The 23882-nt window shown below is 47.1% G+C and overlaps 1 protein-coding gene across 1 annotated transcript in view; it reads right to left on the bottom strand.

Moving 5' to 3' along the window:
• The window catches only part of ADCY9 (adenylate cyclase 9), a gene marked incomplete at both ends in the record, with an annotated part of 59088 nt that overhangs the window by 13350 nt on the left and 21856 nt on the right, over positions 1-23882 (bottom strand). Inside the window, 5 exons of the mRNA XM_079542774.1 lie at positions 983-1191; positions 3348-3450; positions 6684-6901; positions 10417-10521; positions 15587-15759. Coding sequence (XP_079398900.1) covers positions 983-1191; positions 3348-3450; positions 6684-6901; positions 10417-10521; positions 15587-15759 — 808 coding nt within the window. The remainder of the gene's footprint in view (positions 1-982; positions 1192-3347; positions 3451-6683; positions 6902-10416; positions 10522-15586; positions 15760-23882) is intronic.

The raw sequence follows: 23882 nt of genomic DNA, 5'->3' as shown, positions 1-23882 counted from the left end.
TATGTGCTTTTCATCTGCTAAAAGAGGCTCTTACTCAGTGTAAAGTAGCAGGCTATTGTCAAGAAAGTACTTTGAGTGAGGTCTCCTCAGTTGGAGATGATCCTGTTCTGCACCTCAGAGATGCACTCCCTTAGATACCCTGATCAGCTGTGAGCACAAATTACATCTCACCGAAGGACGGTGGTGACGTGGGCCTGTGGTAGCAAACTGCTGAGAAATGTAACTGCAGAGTAAAAGAGTCTTCTTCAAGATCGTGTGAAATAAGAAAACGTAAGTGAAGATAATAATCTTTAACCAAGATAATGAAGCATTGGAAAAATAGTAAGCCGAAAAAAATGCCAAAATGGAGCTTTTCAATATGGTACCTGCAAAATGAATAAACACCAGTTCCCTCCAAACGTATCCGAGAGCAGAAGCAAGCTCTACTGCAAAGCAGATAGTTCAGTAGAGCTGAACAAACTGCAGGGTTCCATCCCACGGCCCTGAGCCCAAACGAGCTGCTCACTGCTGCCCTTCTGCTCCTCATCCTCAGCTAATGGAAGCTGTGCTAAGGGAAGAGCTGCCTGGGCCCCAAACTTGCACCATTGCAGCTGCTCCACAAACTATGCAACTACAATACAGTTCAAGTTATTACACCAAAATACACCTGCTAGGAAACACTAACTCTCCAAAATACTGCCACAGGTGGTAAGTGACATCCCTTTACTTCAAAATCCCAGCTTTGCTTGCACACCTTTGTAGGTGTACTCCAATTACAGCCTGATTCAGGTGACTGAAGTACAAATGAAGCACAACGTTTAGCTTGACCCTGAAGTCGGAATAGAAGCTGCAATGTATTGCTTCTTCTGAAACAACAGAACTGCTTCTAAGTCGTGATTACAAAAGGATTTAAATTTACACACGTCTGCTAGGTTTGCAGAACTGCAAGTAAAGAGACACATTTCCACACAGCACCCATTTAACACGCTCACGTGTGCTTTACCTGACTGAGATGACAAGGGACAGCACCTCCAGCAGGATGGCAATGACAAACACCACGACAGCAGCGGGTGGAGGAGGGGATGCCACCATGCCATGCTTCAGGAAACACGTGACGGAGAGGATGAGGAAGACTGTGGTGGAGAGGAACACGTCCAGCAGGGAGCTGAAGGTAGCGCTGGCAAACGTCTTCACAGGTGCATTCCTCATCACCTGGTGGAGGGATGATAACAAGTACAGACTGTTACTGAACTCAGCTGTGCCACAAACAGCAGCTCACAAAAACAGAGCAATGCAGAGCAGTTTGCCACTTCATTAAGCCGCTATAAGTACAGTGTTCAAAGCAGAAAAAAAGGAACAGAAGGGGTGGTGTGACAACAATGAGGTCCCTGAGAAGAAGCCTGGTTGGTGGCACAGCCCCCGGTTGCTGTGCAATTACTTTCATAAAGACCACATAAAAAATTGCCAATTCTACACAAAGAAACATAACCCAGCATTACCAGCAGAGAAAGCTGGAAGATTTCTTCCAGTATTTTCATTTAAAGTAATAATAGATCGTACAATAACAAGAAGAAATATAATCCTTTGAGTTCCAATGGGCCTTTAAGCAAACCCTCAGCAGAACCAGCTCCTCGCTGAGCTCCCCCTCTCAGCCAGGATTCAAAGCAGCAATCAGGACACTGTGTAATCTGCACTGATTTGAGGACAGGACAGCACGTCCCGCTCTTCCCCATCCCCTGGCCACACAGCCAGCTCACCCCACGCTGGCCCCAGCACCCGTACAGCTGTAGTGTGCGCTGATGCGGCCAGCCCAGCTGAAATCCAGGCCGTGAGCTCCCCATCCCAGCTCTCTCCAACCTCACAGTGCCTGAACGGCCCTTCAATGCTGCAGCACAACCCCTTTCACCCACAAAGTCACACACAAGTAGAACTCAAGGAGCGAGCACTGCATCTGATAGGGACAGCACTGAGGGTGCCCTAATTGCGCCATGGAGCACCCGACTTCCCAACCAAGAGGCTGAGCAAGCTCTCCCCGCTCAGGAGCCACGGCAGAGCAACCATGCAGCATGGAATGAAAGCTGCAAAGAGCTAGGCCAGCAGCTGTGCTGACAGCCATCCCACTCCCCAGGAGAGGACCCCTTTTCTTTCATGCTGGACCGCTGTTGCGCCTTAACAATTTGTTTGCCCCAGTGATGCGAAGCTGCTTCACAAAGTGAAGATGCCCATTTTCAGATAGGTTTGCATAACCGCCCTCAAATTAACAGCTCATCGCCAACAAAACACACAGACTTCACTCCTGCTCCATCCTCTATGAATTTCCTGCACACCCACATTAATAGGCCAATCCACACTGACAAGCACTGCTTCTCTTCCCAGCCTCCCAGTTGGAAAGATCTGGGTTTATTGTTTTTCCTGTACAGACTGTACAAACTGGGCCGGCAAACAGGGGTATAAACACTGTATGAATACTGATTTATGAAAAGAGCAAAAAACACTCTTTAACCAGTCTTGATTTGCTCTTGTTGCACTCAGTTCAGAATAGAAAGGGAAAAAAGCCCCCAAGAGCAAAACAAAACAGATCAATACTTTATGCAGGTCAGTAAAATGAGCTGGCTCACAGCACCACAGCCATTAGGAGGCAGGGGAAGCAACTAACTTTTCAGCTGCTTGTGGAAACACAGCCTGAGTTAGTGCTTATGTCCAATGCTGCTACATGTAAACGTGCAGCATCCTGCTGGCTCCTCCCAACGGGCAGCAATACCCGCTGCCATGGAATGCCTGCAGAAATAGTAGCTCCCAAGGGGATAAAGGACATTTTTTAATTCCCTGCAAAATCCCAAAAAAGGCACCAAGTTCCTTTCCATTTATGCAATGCTCCTTCCAATTACAGCACTTCAAACTGCCTCCTTCTGAATGCTGCACACTTATGACATTGAGTCCAGACATGGTTTGAGTACCATGAAGATAACCAGGAGGCTGTGGCATGACCAAGGATCAAATTCAAAGCTACCATTCTCTGAGCTGGAACACTCAGTAGAAGGCAAGTAGTCCTCTGCTTTCATCCATGGTCCTGTGGCCTGCCTAAAGCATTAACACATTAACTTGAAAATGGAGAAAAGGCAAATAAGGTGCTGAGTGTATCCTGGTGGGCTGTGAGAATGTATACCCACTTCAAATACTGGACTAGACTCAGGGTATGGCACAGGACAGGTAAACTGAGACTGTTCTCAGAGGCAACGATATCGAGCAGTGCATCACATTTGACATTTCCTGACACTTGTCATCAGCTGCAATGAAGCGCATCAAAAACAATCACAGATATTGCTCAGATGGATCACAGGAGAAAAGCAACGCCAGGAGGAACGCACCTCTTCCTGATAGCTCGTCCTGTAGGCCATCTCCAGATCCTGATCCAAGAAGTTCAGGCTCAGCTTACTGATAGGCGGTTTAAAGAAGTAGTCCTTCATGAGGCTAGAGAGAAAACAGATGGAGTCAGCACCACTGAATCCAGCTGCAGAGCCACCATTCCATGGTTCTGCTGGCAGGGATGCAGGCACAGCCTTGCAGTTCCCACCACTGCTCTCAGCCATGGCACCCCTCACCCACGCTGCTCCTCAGATGGAAGAGATAGAAACATAGCAGAGCTGACATGTATTTTCAGGAAGCTGCTAGTAAGTTCTTCTAGAAACTTAACAGCCTGACTGCAGATGGCTACAGATAGCAGTAATATAAGCTAGAGGATGGTAAAGGTTAATTGCTGCCACAGACGTGCAACCCTAGCAGACGCGTGGCTGCGGGTTATTTATGTCGTAGGTGCAATTCTGTCGGTCAGAGCAAGCCAAGGATGATAAAGGTGACAGAGTGTTAGAAAAAAACATGGCTCGTTTTAGAAAACAGCATTGTCTTGTTATTCCACAGGCACCACAATAACTCAGCTGGGAGCGCTCAGTGAACCATCCAGGCTGCAGAATAACGCAACCCCAGGTGATGGATGGCTTAAATTTACTTCTGCCACAGAAATGTGAAATTGCCTATTGGTACTGAGAATTACTGCAGGGAGCAGAGGAGAAGCACGAGGCAGCACCACCAGGGCTGGGCATTCCTCCCCCCAGTCTTCCAGCACCACGTGCAACAAGAACATAGAAGAGCCTTCTAACATTGAAAACATGAAAAAGTTGTTTCCGTTTCCCACCTCTGAGAGCAAAACCAGAGCGCCGGGGAGTTCTGTGCGAGTTGTAAGAGGTTTATGGCAGAAGATTCCCTGTGACATCAGTGACACTTGGCACAAAGTTTTTGCTTTGTGCCCGCGCTTTCACAGGAAGGTGATGCCTGCTGCTGCCATTTACCTCTGGGACAGCCCATCATCCTCTGTTCCACCCTCATCTTCAGAATGCACTCTCCTTAAGAACCTCCCCTTGTTTTCAAGCAACTGAGTTTTTTGGAGTTGGGTGGTTTAAGCATTTTGTGCTCTTCCTGCCTCCTGTACCTGTTATCTTTTACAATGCACAGCAGCATGCAGCCTGCAAGGACTAAACGGGGGTTATTTTTATAGCGGTTGTAGTAAAGCCAAAGTCGAAGCTCAAACTCTGCACTGTTTGCCAGATATATATAAAATCAACTTCCAAGAAAAGGCAAACTGATAATTTCTACGAAAAGAGTTCTGTTGTAACGCAGTAATGCAAAAATGCCACACCAACTGCAGCCTTATCACTGCTCCTGTTTAGTACTTCTATTACTGTTATTAAAGGTCACTGGAACTGTGCTGAGATATCAGCTGCAATGCAAAATATGGGCATGGCAGGAGAGCAGCAGCCCTATGCACTGCTGGAGCACGATGAATGCCAGCAGCACCCAGCTCCTGCCTGCACAGAGGAGCACACAGGCTCCCAGCTCAGCCCCGGGACGTGTTTACCTCTTCCCAGCTGTGCAGGAAGCCTGCATGATTAATTTATACAACTCATCACCATATCTGGGTTAGACATCTTCTGTTAGTGCCATGCACAATTTCCATTGCAGATCAGCACACCTGTGCTGTGCAGCAAGACACGAAGTGCTCCCACTGTGAGCAGAAGCTCCCACATGCTGCTGGGGGCTCTGCAGTGATGTAACAGCAAAGCAGCAAATCCCTCCACTGATGGCTGTGAATGACATCAATCTTCATGACAAGTGAGCGAGTTTGGATGCCACCACCTTGACACCCTGACAGAACTCCCATTTCCCATTCAAGCACCCTCACTGGGACTAGATCTGAGACCAGCCATGTTACATTCTGCAGTAGGGAATCGGGAATGTTTTTAAATGACTCATTACATATAGCTCCACATCAAGAAATGTTAAAAAGGGCTGATTTAAAACGGTAGACTTAAACTATTCGGAATAGACCTAATTAATCCAGAGATTATTTTTGGAAAGTTATGTTTACATGAACTGAACTCAGCAGAGAAGTTTCCCTGGCAACAAGAAATGGCCCACTTAATATGGTAATGATGATATATAGTTGAGAAAAAAAATGAAAAAAGGCTTTGACTGATGCCAAATCACAGTCCCACTGCTTCCTTTTGCCAAATGAGAAGGAAGTACCCATTTTGTTCACGGAGGAGGAAAGCTGCAGGAACACAAGGGCTGGAGGTGGGTATCTTTAGCAGTCCAATGGCATTAACCTGCCTCTGTGTCTTCAAATTGGCCGCATGCTAGTTACTTTTTAAACAAAAATCCAATTTGTTCTTCCTGATTTCTGCAAACATTCCGACTTTCACAATCAGTCTGTCTTCTAAAGTATCAGCTAAGCACTTACTCTTGACCATTAGTGACAGAGCACACATGTGAAAAGAAACCTGAATTCTTAGGAAGCTGCCCCTAGGAGAAAGGGAATGTGAAAAACAAACTAGAAAAGAAGAAAATGGGGAGGGACTGGAGTCCCCATCTCTCATTCCTCCCTGCTTTGGTCATGTTTTCAATTAAGACACCACAGTCGCTGCTCTAAACAGCCGGAGTATATATGAGCATACAGCTTCAAGGATATTTAGATAAAGTGTCCCTCATCTGAGTGGAAGCAGCGAAGCAAAAATAAGAACAGTCATAAATAATAACAAACCTACATTATTGGTTCAGCTGATCCCATCCAATCGCTGCCACAATAAGGGAGATACAGTTGCGTGTTTACAAAAGCACACACACCACTGAATTTTGGAGAAGGTATTTTCCTCTGCCCAAAAGAAACCTTTGAGTTTGAAGAGTGAAGAGAGGCTAACTTCATAAAACACTGTAGGGTCTGGGAGAGTTCAGTCCTAAAAACTCCATCTCCGGAGAGTCTCCGTCTCTCCATGTGACTTCTAGTCATCAGTTAGCCACACAACATTATCGGATGTTGTTCCCTTGCTATGCAAAAATGTGAGTTCTGTGCTTCAGACTGCATGCCCCACTTCTAATCACGGAGGAAGGTACACCGTAAGTGTATTGGGAAGAACTCCATGCACAGAGTTCAACTTCAGGACAAGTCACTGAAAGACGACTTTCCATTTCCAAAGACTCAAAGGAAGAATGTCTACTCACCACGGAAGAAGAATGATGAAACATGTTATGTTTCATTAGCGACTATTGACACAAGACAAAAAAAAGCACACAAACACTGGTTAGGCATCTGGAACCCCTGGTAATGCCTTCTCTCCTTCAGACACTTTTACAGTGTGCAGTATTTTCCTTACCTGTCCTCTTTAATCACATCCACAAAGTGGGCATCTGTCTTTTCTCTGATGTTTTTGAACCTCAAAGGGAGGAGGGCCGACTGATCCAGACTCACTCCCCCCCATCTTCCTTTCTCTTGCAACATTTCATAAAGTGAGGTTTGACTGTTGCTCAGCTTTTCTTCCTGGGGAGGACTCAAAAGTCCATTCTGGGTCTTTGGACTATGTCCTCCTGGAGCCTGCATGACAGAAAGCAAAACAGACACAGGGAACATGAATGGTCGAGAAAACAGACAGGAGAAACTGAACGGAGCTGAAGTCAGAAGGAGCTTTTCCCTCAGCACATAGAATGTTTACCTGGTCATGCCAAAGACCTCCCTCCACCTGCCTTGGAATCACTCACGTCTGCCAGAAGGCCATGTCTATTTAGGTCTTGTCCTTTTGCTTTCTATGTCCCCCTTCCCAAGGCACCAGAAAACAAAGCACATATTCACATGTGCAACGCAGACCAACCACAATCCAAACTTCTTTCACTCATCTTCAGGTCAAGTCTCTCCTCCAAGCCTCCTTAAATACCCATGTGAACCATGCTGCCTTCACCCAGGCCATGAGACAGCCCCTCTGCTGCCCCTTCTGCAGACACAGCCCCACTGCTCTCCCAGGAGCAGGACCAGCCCTGTGTGAACAGCCTCTTTGTGCACCTCGTTATCCTGCACAAAATTACCCTGCCAAAGCCACATCTTCACTGAGCTACACCTCTTTCACCATTGCACTGATAATATATTTTTCAGTTTTGACACCAGCTTGCAATACTGCTGAAACGCGCAGTATTATCAAGCCTGCTTTCATTCCTTTCAGAATAGAAGTGAGTTTCAGCCAAAAAAAGGTTGGGTTTTTTTCCCCCCCCTTCATGGAACTTGCAATTCCTTCCTTCACATTTTGTAATGCACTCAAGCAAATCCAGAATTTTAGACAACTAAACACGGCTGGAATGGAAGTGAGCTGCCATTAGTCAGGATCATTTTATAACTTCCAAAAGCAAACATGTACCAAACTTAGCACATCTCAGTGTTCATCTCCCCTCTCCACGTCTTATCATTTCCCACGTATCACCCATCCCCGTCCCCAAGCCCACTCCTGACAGAAGTTCCTTCACTGCTGCCCGCACTGCAGGCAGCACAGCTCCTCCAGAAGACTATTCTTGGATGTCCCTCGGTGACCATAAATATCACATCACCCCATCACGCTCTGAAATATGTTTGAGAGTTGAGAAATCGCTGGTTTATGGCTGTGCAAAATTAATTGAAGCTCCTCGTGTCTCTATGGTGTAAACCACACAAGGAACACGGACACGGGCAGGTACAGCTGAATGTGTGCTGGCAACTGTTAATATATCATTTCCAATTTTTTGACAGGAAGATGTTACGACAACCACAAAAAAAACCATTCTTCTAACATAAGCATTTCTGGTATCCACTTTTCTAGTTGAACAAACACCACAAAAGCACATTTTGTGCATGTTAAAAACCTTCATGCCTCACTTCTCTCATAAATAATAACCAGTGAAGATACCAGACAGCAGCAGCAGAACATCTCCATGAGCAGAGTGAGAAACTGCTTTGCTTGAAAAGCAGTAAGAGAGGAAATCTGTCTGAACAGCTCAAAGAAAAGCTACGTGTGCTGTTTGCTTCCCTGCCTGCTCTTTGAGCTCATCCAAAGGATGCAGTGAAAATGTCTGCTCTTTCACAGAAGGTCAGCTTGGACTGCTCTTGGCCTTTTCTCTTCAGCTCTTTGGCAAAGGCTCAAATCCCTAAGAAAATTCTTCCTTCGGTCAGCTCAAGGTTTTCCTGTGCTGTCTCCACTCTGTTAATCTTAACAGGAGGGGATTAGAGTTCGAAACTCCTTGTGTGTAAGAAGAAAATCCCTACTTAATAAGTGCTGCTCGCTCCAGCACTGCTGAGGTTCCTGATGGCAACAGGCTGTCAGCTGTGCTGAGCAGAGATGCAGTGCACCACAGCATCACCTCCTCTTCTGAAAAGACGTGGGGGCTTCAAAGGACACGGGGACCCATCCCTGCAGGTGCCAGGCAGGATGCAGTTCAGAGCGACCTGATTGTCTCATTCAGTCACTGGCAAAGGTGTCTGAGGAAGCGGGGCTGGGAGTAGGTAGTCTTTGAGGTACCTTTCAACCCAAGCCATTCTGTGACTCTATGAAGGCCTGAGGAGTGGTTAAACTCATTTTTGGAGCTGAGAGAACAAGAGGGGAAGTGAACGCTGCGGGGCCAGGCACAGCAAGAGGGGGAGAGGAGGGAAGAACAGAGATGAGCAAAGGGAGCTGATGGCTCTTCTTCCTAACAGAGCTGAGACTGCAGAGATCTGTAAATCCAGTGCCGCAGCAACACTGTGCATCTGGCTGCTCCTCAGGCTTTTATTTGAATGGGCATCCCAGACTTACTGGATAGCCACAGAGCTGCTCCAGGTTTGGACTAGCAATACACAACCTGCAAACACAGGAGGGACACGTGATCGCTCTCCACTAGCTTGTTTCTTCCACTGAAACCACAAGCATTTATTCAGTGCTGCACAGACTCTTCCAAGCAAGGTTTGATGACTCAGTCATTAACATACTTGAGCCTAATGTAGCTGCAGTAGAAAGAAACTTCAGAGAACAATTCTGGTGAAGACAGTCTACGACACATGAGGTGGTTGGTAGCAGAGGACAATCTGTTAGCAGTCCTGCAGACCCACGGCAGCAGCAGCTGGGGGAAGCAGCATCTCATGCTCACCACCTCAGCAGCCTGGAAGGTCTCCCACAGCATTTTGGCCTTGAAGCTGTCATGCTGTTCAGAGTCCTGTACCTCCTGGCCACTCCGCTCCATCTCCCTCAGAGCTGCAGGGATTATTTTTTTTTCCTTAAGCTGTTTCTTAGGAACCCCAGCAGAGAACACGGCCTACTGTGCCACAGACCATTTACATAAACGCTGGCAAGTTTTCCATTAGCACTATACACAAGTAGAGTTTTACAGACAGACGGGAAGAAAAACAACCAGATAGCAATCTGAGCATGTTTATAAAGTGAATCTCCCCAGCGAGGGAAAGCATTAAACTCATCTCAAAGCCTAACAGAGAGTTGATGAGCATTGCTATCAGTCTGCAGCTCCATTTTCCAGAAGGAAAGAGCTGGGAGACCATGAAGGCCAGGAACGACAAACAGGCAGTGTCTGGTACTGTAGAGGGAGTGGGTGGCTTCAGTAAGAATATCTAAGCAACAAGCACAGAAAACAATCTTGCCAGCAGCATGGTGTATTTGTCAGAAAAAAAGGACATGAACAGAGTTAGGTACTGTGAATTTCTGCTGTGTGCATGAACAGGAATGGCTCTTGTAGAGCTATGACACAGGGAACACTGGCAAGACACTTGACATGTGGCCAGGTGACATACAGCTAACAAGTGTAAGCAACAGAGAGTGATGGTGTTCTTTGTGCCTCTTTCCCTGGCTACCCTCAGCATAGTTTAGAGTCCCAATTTTAGGTCCTTCTCAGCATCAGAATGGGCTCAGAAAACCACTGATTCTTTTGAAAATTTGGGGAGGGGAGGGAGAGGGGGGAAGCCCAACTGAAGTTTAGAAAGCAACTGCTCAAAATCGGTTCTGCTGCTGAAGAGCTTGACTAAAGGAACAGCAATGCGAAAAGGAGGCGGCTAAGTGAAGCAGAGAAGTGAGGAAAAAGAAGGGAAGCGATAAGTACTTAAATTACCTTTGTACTGTTTTTATGCTCATCCTGACAACCATTTTGGATAGCTCCTTCGTCTATGCTGACATCACAGTGGGGAACAAGGGTGGTACTACATGAAGGGCAAGGCTGCAAGGAGACAAAAAGAATTTAGCTGGGAACATTCCGGTGTCCTCGTCATGTTATACAATTCATAATGTGGCCCACTTGTATGCTTGCTGCGTGGTTAAAAGACAAACAAAGCAAAAGAAGGGGAAGCAGGGAACAGAATTTTAAAAGGACCAGAATGCACCATTTCAAAAACAAATTGCACATTTTTTGTTTAGTAAAGCCAAACCTGATCCAGGAAAGCTTTACTGGAATCGCTGCTTAATGGCGAAGGACCACCCCAACAAGAACAAAATACCCTTCAGTGACCAAAGTGCAATTACCTCATCTAAAAAGTGCCTGCAAAAGGATCTGAACAGCATGGTGACCTGCTGAGGGAAGACTTAGGACAAAATGCAGCACATTCAAGCAAAGAACACCACGGTGCTATAAATGGCAAAGAGAAATGGAAAGCAACGCATCTGAAATGAGTAGAGGACGATACTTTCTCATGTAGCTCTGCAACACAGGGGAGCAGAGCTCTGGCTGTGGAATGCTGTTGAACCCAAACGCTGCCCAAACACACAGGAAACAAGGAAAGCAAAATCATCAGGACTTGTAACTTGCAGGTTACGCGTTTTGGAAGCAATCTAAAATGTCATGGTTTGGCTTTTAAAACAACTTATCCCACTGGATTAAAATGTGATGACCTTTATAGAGGAATGAAGCCCACACCTCATCTTGCAAAGTCCTTCAAACTTGCCTCCCATGCTTGCCACATGCAGGCAGGGTACTGCAGGACAGGAACACTCCATGGAACCCTGTGGTAACAATTCCTACATTCTTGAGAAAGTTTGTTACCAGGCTTGCCTCAGGTCTACTGATGGATGCAGATACAGCAGCCCCTAGAGCAGCACGCCAATTTTGGCACACTGTACCGTATGGTGGGTTACCTACAGAAACTTCCTGATACAGCTTCCAACTCGTGCGTTTTCCATCACCTTCCCTGTCAGGAGGGACTGCTTGAAGTCTCTGCAGTGCACCTTGCTGCTGTCCCAGAGCCTCCACAGCTCCTCCCTCTGGGTTTGCTCCCCTTTGCACAGCACAATGCCTTTGTCTTTTCAGAATTTCACATTCGCTCCAAACCCCTTTTCCTGCCTCATTTCACACCAGAATTTCCACAAAGACTCACAGATCGTAACTTTCAAGGTTGTCACGGCACTTCTATCTGCCCACTCTTTTGCTGCTCCACCTCATCACTCAGCGACGCCTCTCAGGAGCTGCCAGGAGGAGCCCGAGCCCCCGAGCAGCCAGCCCCACACACACTGCAGTTCCCTACCAGCTTCCTCACCTGGCAATGGATGAGCAGCGTTCATCCAATGCTGAGCTGGTACAGCCTGAACAAGTAACTGCACTTACAGAGAGGAGGAAGCTGGTTCCTAAATGGTTCCATTTAAAAAAAAAAAGCAAACATTAAATACTGTGAATTCCTTGAGCATTCTGTGGAAAGTGACCCCCATTTGATGCTGGCATAAAGCAGCAGGACCTACCTGTGTGCTTAGCTGCTGGGGTTACACCAGAAGACAACAGTCTCAGAAAAGAAGCTTCACCTTTTCAAAAGAAGCTACCTGACTTATGCCACGTGTCCAAGTCAATATCACTAGCTTTATTCTCTGCTGCAGACACTGACACAATCTTGGTGTGGATGTGGCCCAGTCACAATGAATAATTCAGCAATGCACTTTCAAACACCAGGACAAGCAAATAAACCTCCTGATTTCACACTGACAGCCTCTGATCCCCAGTCCAGTACGGCATTTCACAATATACGATAGGGGAAGTAAATTGACACCAAAGTGGTAAAAAAAAAATACCATACTTGATTAAGCAAGTTATGGTGTTTTCATGCAAAAATCAGCTGCTAATAAAGACTTTCATTTCCAGCATCTTTCCCCACTGTTTTAATTATGTACCCACTGCACGTCCCAGAACTCGCCTTTCACTGAGATGCATACTGCCATGAGATTTGCAATCAAGACAAATGCAGACACAGTGAAGGAGAAGAAGAAATACAATTCCTGTCATGGATCAATTACTGTTGCATTCTCCTTCCTGACCTTCCTTAACAGGTCTTGTCCAATAGCACACCCGTTCCAGCCCAAAATGTGAAAGTCATCCTTCTCATCCAATATGGCCACTTACTTCCTTTGAAACAGAAATATTTTAGCTTGCCTGTAATTTTGCCCCTCCTTCTTAGTCTCTTTTGCAGAGTTGGAGTCATCTCCTCCCACACTGACACTGTTTACAGCTTTGTATTTAAAACAGTTGGCATGTAAGTCATGATTCTTTTGCAAATTATCATGATTCTTCTGCAAATTCTCCCTCCAGACCCTACCAGAAAGCTGCAGGCTTCAGAGGAAAAACACTGTAAGAAAGAAACCCACTCCTTTTCAAAAGCTGTGTTGAACTGTAATTAAATGCCACAGTTGTTCTTCATGGATTTTACACATATAAATACATATATATATTGTACATATCATATATAATGAAGAATAATGACATTACCACCACTCATGTGATTGCTTCATCACTACACTATCGTGTTCTGATGCATTTTGTGGCACGTGTTATAAGGATGCTCCTCAAACCGTAAGGGAAGGCAAATTTCAGTTCATTCAGAATTCATGCCAGCAATGTCCTTTGGGGAAGCAAGCCCACTGCTTTCCAGGCTGTCTGGCCACCTCTGAAATCACTGTAACACCTCCAGAGCTCGTGGAGATGAACAAAACTGCATGCCTACAAGCATAGATTTGCTGTAATAGGAACACAACAGTGCACAGGGTATCTGAGAAGGCTGAAACTGAGCTGGCACTTGTCCTAGATGCTCTTCTGAAGCAATTTTCCCCCTTGAACAGCCAATTTGAGCCTCTCCTTCACTTATCTGGATTGCCATGTTTGCACTTTTGCAGTGCAAAAGACCGGCATCAGCACTCAAAACAGCAATTAACACCTAGGCAGGCCGTCCCAGACCAGAACAATCACAGAATCATAGAATGACTCGGATTGGAAGGGACCTCAAGGATCATGAATCTCCAACCCCCTGCTACATACAGGACCACCAACCTCCCCATTTAATACCTGACCAGGCTGCCCAGGGCCCCATCCAACCTGGCCCTGAACACCTCCAGGGATGGACGGGGCATCCACAGCCTCTCTGGGCAGCTGTTCCAGCACCTCACCACTCTCTCTCTAAAGAACTTCCCCTGACATCCAACCTCAATCTTCCCCCCCTCAACTTCAAACCATTTCCCCTTGTCCCGCTGTTATCTACCCCTTCAAAGAGTTGACTCCCCTCCTGTTTATAGGCAAGAGAGGTGATGAGCAGTAACCAAAGCACATCCCAGCATGGCACACTGCTGGAACAGCGATGTCTCTGTTACCTGTCCTCCTGCAGGCTAAGTCCTCCCTGTTGGAGGAAGCACAAGCCAGAGGGCAAGCCGATTCTTAACAGCAGATTACGTCTTGGACTTGGGTCATCTGAACAAGGACCACAAGTTAATACATAACAAACCCCAGCAGGTCCCAGCTGCATGCAGCTCAGCACTGAACCTTGCTACAGTTTCACTACCCTCTGATTGAAGCTTGCTTTGCTGTCTGGTGTTAACAAGGCACACTTGTTTTCTCACCAACAGCACTTCCAGTCTTACTGCCGCATTTAATCTCTCCTCTTTCTCTCACACTTCATGGATGGGCATCTCAGCAACACACACTTGGAACTGTCCCAAATCCTTCCACTCCAGAAGCAGATCAGATCCTACCTGTTACTGCTGCATGGGACCTTTGCACAGCCATGCCCCTCACAGCACAGAGACTTACCTGTATGGACAACCACCGAATGCTCCAACGATGCACTTTCCTGCCTTTTTTGCTCGTAGCTTTCAAGAGACAGCTGGCAAGGATGCAAATGTGCCACCCTCACTCTTACACGGGAGCAGAAGTAGAAAGGTATTGCCAACAACCTGGGACCAGTCAAACCACACACAGCCCATACTTTGGCTAGACACAAAGATAGCCACAGCTGCCTTCTGTGTCTGTATAGTCCTGGTCTGCTCTGTCAGGAGCTCATTTAGCTTTGGACCATACCTTTGGACCAGCCTTCCAGCTTGTCACACTCGTGATCAAGTGTTTTTACTCCAGAATGAAACACAAGCACACTCCACGCTTTCCTGACCCAAATGGAGTTGCAGGAAAGTCACCTGCCACCAGCTCTGTCAGCTGAACAGCAAACCTGTGCTGGTGAGGTCCTCCCAGCACTGCTCATACACCAATGACTACGGGCATTGACCTGCAGACAGCCTGGCATTAGTGCCTCATTCAGCAACCCAACGCCAGGGACTCAGCGCATTCAGAGAACAGGCATCTGTTGTTTGGGAAGATTGAGAGTAACAGCAAAGCTTCAAAGCAATATACCTTGTTTCACAGATTCCCTTGTCAAGAGCTTTCATAAGAGGTGAGAACATAACAAAAGTCACCATTTCCTTAAGCTGTATCCATACAAACACTGCCCTCCATCTTTATATAGCTTTCTAGAGCAAGCAGATGCAACAGCCTACCAGAACGTGCTCTTCTGTAATGCAAACAATCCTTATTATTTTTCAATAGCTATGTCAGCTGCAGGACCGTACGGAAAGGTTCCCGAGTTCACAGCACACCTTATAAAGGGAAGGCAGAAGCAGAGCACAGCAAACAGAAAATCATAAACGCTATGGCTATGGGAGCTGCATGCAGCATAGCTTCTTCTCCCCGTAGCACCATGACCACCGAAGAAGCAGCGCTGACCTCTTGCTTCTAAAATATAAATATTAAGGAAACTGTGCACCTGAAAACACTTCAGCAACGCCCACCTTATTTTCAAGATTGTTTGTCAACTGCTAAACATTGCATCGTGCATTTTTTTCCTGAAGCTACACTTTGTACATATACACATATATACACTCACATATATGTGTGTATATAAATAGAGCAAGCAACTCGTAAGCAAACTGGTGAGGTTTCCCCATCCACACGTCTCTGGGCACAGTCTGAGCTCTCTGAAGCAAGGACTCACCTTTGGCTTTTCCATGTGTTTGAGAGCCTTTGTGGAGTCAGCGGCGCTCTCGGCTGAGGGAGCTGCCTGCATCCTGGCTCCATCCCCAGCCTCCAAGCTGGGAAGCAAGGCTTGCGAACAGCTGCAGTGGGGTTCCTTCACCTTCTGACCAGAGATCAGATAGGTCTTCAATCCTAGAGAAAAGATATAAACAGTGAGAACTGTGAGGAAACAAAAATAACACTACTTTGGACTTGTCAGATAGGAAATACAGTAGCTAGCAAAGCACGATGGGGGCTCGAGAACAGCACAGAAGGAGTATCAGGGAACAGACAGTAGGAACACACTCTGCAAAGCAGTGGCAACCAGGATTGCCCAACATCTGCTGCCCCAGATCCCAGAGACTGGAACCCGCAGCAGCAGCCATGCCTGACACGTGCTTGCTTTACTCCATTTGCACTCAGACGCTCTGGAAAACAGAGCTTAGGCTTTAGGCATTGGCTTCCAAGTTGTAATTTGAGCTGAGACATTAACTCTTTACTTTTGGAAAGGGTTTGCGGCCTGTTTTTCAGCGAGATCTAGACTGACATTGCACTTTTGCAAAGCAGCGTGTGTTCCCCCCCCAAAGCTCTCCATTTCTTGCAGAGATGTGGCAAAGCTCCCTTCATGCTTGGAAAAGGAAATGGCGTTTCAGTGCTAGAAACTGTCGGGTTCTCCTAGTCAGAGCAGACTTCACATTTCTAAAGAACAACCTCAATCTCTCACGCCCACATGCTCGCCCTGCAACTGCTGCATGAGCTGAAGCATAATTGGAAGCCAGATCCCTTATTAAAGGCCAGACTGGTAAATACTGTGCTGTACCAGGCCGGTCTGCACCAAAAGCCTGCTCAAAAAACAAGGATCTGAGTCTCGTTCCGAAAATTCCTTATTTTCTTTTCCTTGTCTAGGCACAAAAACTCAGGGGCTGCGAATCACAACTCTTCCTGTGCTGAAATGCTCGGCTTAGTTGCCATCGTATGGGAAATCTCCCACCTAGCACGGATGGGCACTGCCACGTCTGGTGATGTGGAAGGCGCCAGCTCAGAGCTGAGCAGTGCCCCTGGGTTGGGGTACAGGCTGACGTATGGCCCTGCCCCCCGCGTTGGGCTCCCACGCCATCCCAGAGCTGAACGCTCACTGCCCATCGCTGGAAGGCCCACTGACACCACGGTTGCTGGCTCTGCACTGGGCTCAGCGAATCATCCCCACGTGCTGCCTGTTATGGGATGTCTGCCCCCGCTCCCATTCACACACAAGGCTCTCCTGACGACTAATCGAGTTCTGCTGCCTCCTTCCACAGGATGAAACCTGGAAGCAAACACAGCGAGCTCCAGCCCTTGGAAGGCAGCAGCTTCCTGCTCCAATAGCAGCTGACGTTACGATAAAGGTCATTCCCTTAAAACTTTCTTTAGAGAGATTCTATAAACATCCCTTCACCCGTGACACGTAACAAAGACAGTACTTTGTCTGTAAGCTTTCCAATAAAAATAAGTCAGACATGCTGATAACAGTTTTTCAGCTCCTCTGTGCAATTCCCAGCACCTCCAGCCCAGTTTGTGCAAGAACTGACACCCATGTGGCCACGTGCTCAGGGCCCTGGGCATCCTTATAGGGTCTCAGGGGCAGCTGGTCTCTATGCTGGCTGCCCCAAGCCTCACACACACCCTGGGGTACAAGATCGAGCATTAAGCTTCCTACTTCTATTTATAAAAGCTACCTTAAAGCAAGAATGCTATTATTCCTTTTTTTGTGTTGCTTTTTCTTTATTCTTTTAAGCAGGTGCATTTTCTTTGTTCTTTCTTCATGTTATTCTCCTGTCTTAATGCACTGTGCAGAATTATTTTGTCAGCGCGTGGCATAAAGGTAAGATTACCTCCTGTTTGAGCTCTGTGCTCGAAAAAAGCAAGAACGTCCTTGTGCTGCTGTAACCAACCTCATTTGGAAGAGCAGCCTCACGCTTCATGGCAGCTTACTACTGCTGCCTACCTAATACTTGGTTATTGAATCCTTCTTATGATAGGAATGCTGTACGTGCTTTAGTGCTGCTTGCAATTTGGTGACTCTTCACAAAGGAGCTCCTGTTCAGTCTGAAATGTCGTGGTATATAACAAAAATTATTAATTCAGCTGAACTGCACTGATGTAAGTAATGTGTATTACACGCACAGTGAGCTAACGCAGCCATGGAGCCATCCCTGTGCAAACTGTGTGTTGCACAACATCTCAAGACACCACAACGAGGAAAGACACGTCGGTTCTGCAGCTTAGTGAAGTAAAACTCACGCTGCCTCCCCCTCCTGCCAGTCTCCATTTGATAACGATCCCCTTCTCCTGGATTTACACCAAGCAAGTAAAGAAAAGAGCCAAAACCGAGCTGCCTGGCAGCCAATCTGTGCAGCTGCACCCTGAGATGGCTCCTGGAAGTGGGGCTGGGAGCAGGCTCACTCCTGTGGGGAAGTCCTACAGCTGGCTGGGGGCACAGCGACCACCTCAACACACACCTGATTTGGGTATTTTCCACCCAGGACAAAGCGAACACCACTGCTCGTATCGGAATGGCAGGAGTTGCCTCCTTCACCTGTCTTCTGAAGATGCAAAGACACAAACTCATCCCAGTACTAAAAATCCATGCCACATACAACAACTGATACCACATGTGTGCACCCTCCAAGCACGTGATTTTCTGCATGCACATAAACCAACAAAATTATAAATAGGGCTGTGCATAAACATCCCCATAGGTGAACCAGTTCTGGCAGTGTGGGAACTGCTCCTTTGGGGAGCACTGCTTGATACCAGGAAGGAAAACGACTTTCTCTGGCAAACCATGTTCTCCCCCTTCTCTTTCTACCCTACTGAACCTCATATGCTTCCGAAACCCTTTCTGTGCAGAACAGCCCCCAGCAGAGCTCAGTTCTGTAAGAATGGGACAGCCCCTCCAGCAGAGCAACAAGCCCTGCATCACACCAGCCATGCCCCCTTTTGCTTCATATTAACTATTCTCTTTCATTATCCATCTTCCCATTAGTTTCCCTTAAGAATCCATGCACTTTAATCATTTAGTTGTATTTCCTTGCAAATACTAAGTATGCAAGCATATGTTCATAAAATAGTTAATTGAGCTCTGCTTCCACAGCCCCCTGCTTTTGCATTATCCACAGATGGAATCTGCAGAGCTGCCCCAGCCTGCAGCGACCACAGGCCACTACTCAGTCATTTAACAGCCATTTGGTACAACTCTTACACAAATATCTAGCAGTGTATAGGCAGCTCATACAGAAAGGTCAGCTTTTGCTCCTTTCTTCCCAAACTGGTTGGTGCTCACTCACTTTTGGGTTATGCTTCTTCATCATTTCTTGCTTTCACTTTTTGATAAAACGCAGCGCAAAGCTTTCCCTACAAAGACATCATCTCCTTACTTGGCCCCAAATATGGCAGCAGAAGAGCTGCCATCCAGCACCTGCCAATGCAGAGAAAGGGAGCCATGACCTATGCTGGGGTTTCCTTGTATCATAAAATACGCCGCCATACAGTTTAACGCTCCATAAGATCAAATATTGACTGCAATTATTACCGCTGGCATCCAAAAGCACCCAAAGGAGCTGCTGATCAGATCCTGCCCAGCATGAGGAACCAATGGACAAAACTTCCCCCTCCTGTAGAGCACCCAAGCTCCTTCGCAGCCAGCCAACCAGGCATCTTCAGAGCAGGACCCAGTGCAGTGCCAAGGAATGCACAACTCCAATTGAAAATCTGGGTGCTACTGCTGCAGCAACAATTGCTTTTTTCCCTATTTTGCAATCTTCATTTGCCAACAGATTGTTACGCTGAAGAACAAACTTCTGAGAGTTGTCCAGTCTTCCTGAAGATTGCAGTGATTTCTTACTCAAGGATGTGTGTGCGCTGCAGTGAAGCAAGCAGCGAATGCCTGAGGGCCATCCTTAGCTGGGCTGCTAAGCATCTGGCAAATACAAACTGTGTGATCACAGGACTTGGGATATCCCTGCAGAACATCTTCCAGCCAACTGAACTTCCCGAGGTGTGAGAGCAGAAGCACTGTGTGCCCATGGTACCTCTGCAGCTCAACCTGCTTAGGATTTGGGGTTTTAGGACTCGAGGATGCAAAGACTTACAGGCACGGCCTGAATTCTGGCAAGCTGTAAGGCTGCAGCAGGTCCCCCAACAAACCTATGGGACACATCCTGCTGCAACGCACGCAGCCCTGATGCTTGCACTCTAACAAACCAGCCTACCTGGAACAGCACACGTTGAATGTATGGAGCAGCATTTCCTGTGGCTAAAGTTAGAATGGAATTTATGAGCCAACTTGTTATCTTAAGCCTCTGGAAAGTAGAAACAATGATAATAAGAAACAGAACTTTTCAGGCTGGAAATACAAAAGAAACTCCCCAAAAAGGAAACGCCAAACCTATCTTTGTAGTCCCAGAAGAACTGGGAAGAGACAGAGAAATCAGAGGCATCTTCTATGCTGTGGAAAACCAGCTTTCCTTATACCTTTGTTTAGCAGAACACTTCTGATCAACTAACAGACAGCAACCAGCTTGGAAAATGCTGATCAACAACACATGTGCAGTGTTGGTACTTGACATCTGCAAGCTGTAAGCAGGAGCCCCATACCAGAACACAGAGCACACATTTGTAGGGCTGCCTTTGCTCGCTCGCTGCTCCACTGGTCTGCTGACAGCGCGCTAGCAGCAACGGGTGGGCAGTGAGAGCTCATCCACCTCCCTCCCAGCTGGTTTACCCACCCAGCACACTGCCTGCCATGCTTAGGGAAAGAAAGTACAGGTTTCCATCAAGAGGCAAGATGGGGATTTGGTAGTCCTGCCTGGGAAATGGGTGTTCTGCACAAGAATCCAGGCTGCTTATGAATACGTTGCAGGTAACGCATGGTCTCTGTTCTAAGGATTCCTCACAAACCTTCAGAGATGCACAGCATTCCTACACGCTGTGTATTGGGGATGAGCTGCTCCATATGCTCTCTGCCTTGTACCCACACCACTCAGTTCTCCTGTAAAACCTGCTGCAGCCTTGGACTCTGGGATGGCTTTAGAAAGACACATTCCATGATTTGATCACACCCGTTAATAAGCATCTCCTATTATCTTACTGGTTTTACTTTTCACACTTATTGACCACTCCACCCTGTGGGAAGGAATGAGCACGGTGAGCAACGATGCCATTTCAGAACCCAACAGGTACCAAAGCAAGAGCCAACCATGCACACAGGAGTCTGGCTCCTTTGGGGGGGAAGGGGGGAAAAATGCCCTCAGAAATTACAATATTCCTAACACCCAACATGCTTTCTGAAAACGTACCCAAAGAATTCTAGGGACAACCTGGTGCTCACTGGGGCTGCTCCATGGGAAGGGGACGGGTACAGGATGCAGGGGCACAACATGCCTCTTCTGTGCACTGCAGCTCTTTCTTTAGAAAAAAGTGAGGAGGTCGCATTAACAGAAGGTTAATACCAAAAGGTATTTTCTTCCAGTTCTAAACTTACTGTGTAAATGTGTTTTTTTTTCTAAGAGTACCTCCAAGGTTTAATAACACATGGCTAAGGCAGCAGGCAACCTGAACTCCTGGCTGATGCTCAAGGTACCCAAGGCAGGAGCACGCTCTGAGCCCCAGCAGTTCCTACATAACATCCCAGTGTTATGAGCATCCCAGTATTACGTACAATCGCTGCCAGCAGCCATGCCATGGGAATGGCACAGCAGCCAGCAGCATGGCCTGGAGGTGGAGGTGGGCTCCCTGCACTCCTTTCCACCCAAGCACAGCCTGGGGTGGGCAGAGAGGGAACTCCAGCTAAAGTTCCCGCAGCTCCAGGGTGCTCAGGGATGGGAACGGATTTCTTTTAAACCAAAACATGGCCCGACAGAAAGCAATTAGGAGCTCATCAGCAATTTCACACTGGAAAACTTCACCTATCCTTGCGATGGGTATTTTAGAAAGGAAACAAAGCAAGTGTGTACAATGCACGGAAGGACTCCAGTACGAAACAATAGTGTGATGCAACCGAGCCTGTCCAGGCACTGGGTAACGCAGCGAGCTGTTGTGGCTCCTGGTCCTAACAGAGTTTTAATAGAATCCAGACAAGAGCATGCAGCAAACAAGATTTGAGAAGCCTCAGTTGTCACATGGCTGCAGCCCGTGTGCTGACAGGGCCACAGGCAGGCAGTCGCTCCCCAGTGCAGCACAGCACGAGGGCAGGCTGGCTGCCAAGCACCCACCAAAGCCAAATGAGAAGGGCAGGCAAACCTGCCGAGGCTTGATGGGCTCTGCTCATGCCACTTCTTTCTGGTTGGAAACTGGTAACGAATGGCAGCCTGATGTTTAGAAGGTAAAGGAAAAATAAAACAACAAACAGATGCAATACTCCCATCAGCTGTTTTCTAATCATTGTTTTTTCCAAGCAACAGATCGAATGGTATTGAAGGCACACAGCATGCTCCAATGTTTTTGCTTAGGTCACAAAAATAGATCATTCCAGGGATCTTGTGACCACAAACAGGAGAGCTCTAACTTGACAGTTCCCAAATATCCATCACTTAGGGGTAAGAATGAGCCCTCTCACATCAGTACTGGGTACCCACAGGTACGCTGTGACACATCTTCCCTCCGCAGAAAGCAGCAATAACTGCAGCAGGGAAGGCACTGCAGAGCTCTAAGCATCGTGAGCACTGCCTCCCTCCTACCTGCTCCTGCTCAGTGTCTCGAGGAAGATTCCCTCAAGCATTTACCTGAAAGAACAAGACAGAAACATCCTTTGGACAACGAGAACATAGTGTGAACTTTGACCAAAGTGCATTCACCCAAGTGACACTGAGAAAAGGTTTGTTCACTTGATTATCCGAAGTCAGCCTCAGGAAGATAGAAAAAGCACCCTCAGGGGATTGAATCTGAAGAAATAAGTTTGCAGATCACAGATAAGTCCATCTGTTCCCCCTGCAGGGTTGCCTGCTGCAGGAACCCTGCTGCCTTCAGGGCCCCCCATGCAGGTGGGCTGCAACAGACATGGGAGCCATGGAAGTGATGGTGCACTGCTGGGTGCAGGCATGGCACAGTGCCACCCCTGCACCGTGCCTTGTGCAATACAGGCAGGCTTTTGTGATTCAAGGTGAGCTGTTATGAATAGCTCGTGCACTGCTTGTTTACACATGGTCCAGGGTTTTAAACGGTTACTAATTCAGTACTGAAAAATAAAATGCAAATAACAGTGCTGCAGGAGGTACTTTGTGCAGCTCCTATACATTGTTATGGCAAACAGGTCAGGTGGGGAAGAAAGGAGCGCTGCCACCACGTAAGCACACATCACCACACAGCTCTGTTTTCAGTTTGATTGCACATTCCAAGCATGAAGCATTCACAGCCTTCCCAGCACAAAGGACGGAATCGTTGGAGAGCCACTGCTGAGGAGCTACTGCTGCCAGATAGCGAGTGTTGAGTCTCCCAGACACAGGGCATCAGCCTTTCCAGCAGCTCATCACTCCTCCTTAACCAACAGATCCAAACACCCTCCCCAGAATAAAGCTCCAGTCTCCAGCTCCGATCAAGAGGCACCTCAGATCTGCAGAAACACTGCACAAATAACGGCGTGCTAGAACTGAGCCGAGCAGTCTGATACAAACCAGTGTACAAGACTAGTTTTGGGACGTGCTGAGTGCTTCATGGTTTTGCAAAGATAGAAGCACATATTTAGGGATTCGTTACAGTAAAAGCAAGTGAAAACAGAGCTCTTCTGCTTTACAGTGAAATTCAGGAATCATTTATAGACAAAGCATAGTCCCTTCAATAAGCAATATATACAATTCCTGAGCAGGTACTTCGATGCTAATCTTGCCTCCCCACACTCAATCACGTTCCTATTCTTATTTTACAAGGTCAGCTTGTTCCAAGATTCAAATGACTGCATTTACTGTGTTCAGATATTTTGATACAATTTTGTTAAAAGCTGGGAATGAGTGCATCAGCCCCTGAGCGTGGTTTTGGCAGCTGGGGCCAGCGCTGTGCTGTACCTGCAGCTGAAATCCCTCCTTGCTGAACGGTTTTTTTAAGAAGCTTCAGCATCACCTCGATGTGAAGTGCAGAGCATACAGGGAAAAGATCTCACTTTGGGCCTCCAGAGCGAGCTTCATACAAAACTGCACATTTAATTGTCCAGACCTGTGACAGAAGCTAAAAACCACCCAACCTAAAAACTCAGGTGAAAGCACAGGAACAAACACAACATCCCCAGCCCAGCAACGCCTACGTAG

Source organism: Tetrao urogallus, assembly GCF_951394365.1.
Source record: "Tetrao urogallus genome assembly, chromosome: 15".
NCBI lineage: Eukaryota > Metazoa > Chordata > Aves > Galliformes > Phasianidae > Tetrao > Tetrao urogallus.
The sequence above is the reverse complement of the archived record's forward strand: the minus strand, read 5'-3'. Positions and strand labels throughout refer to the sequence as shown.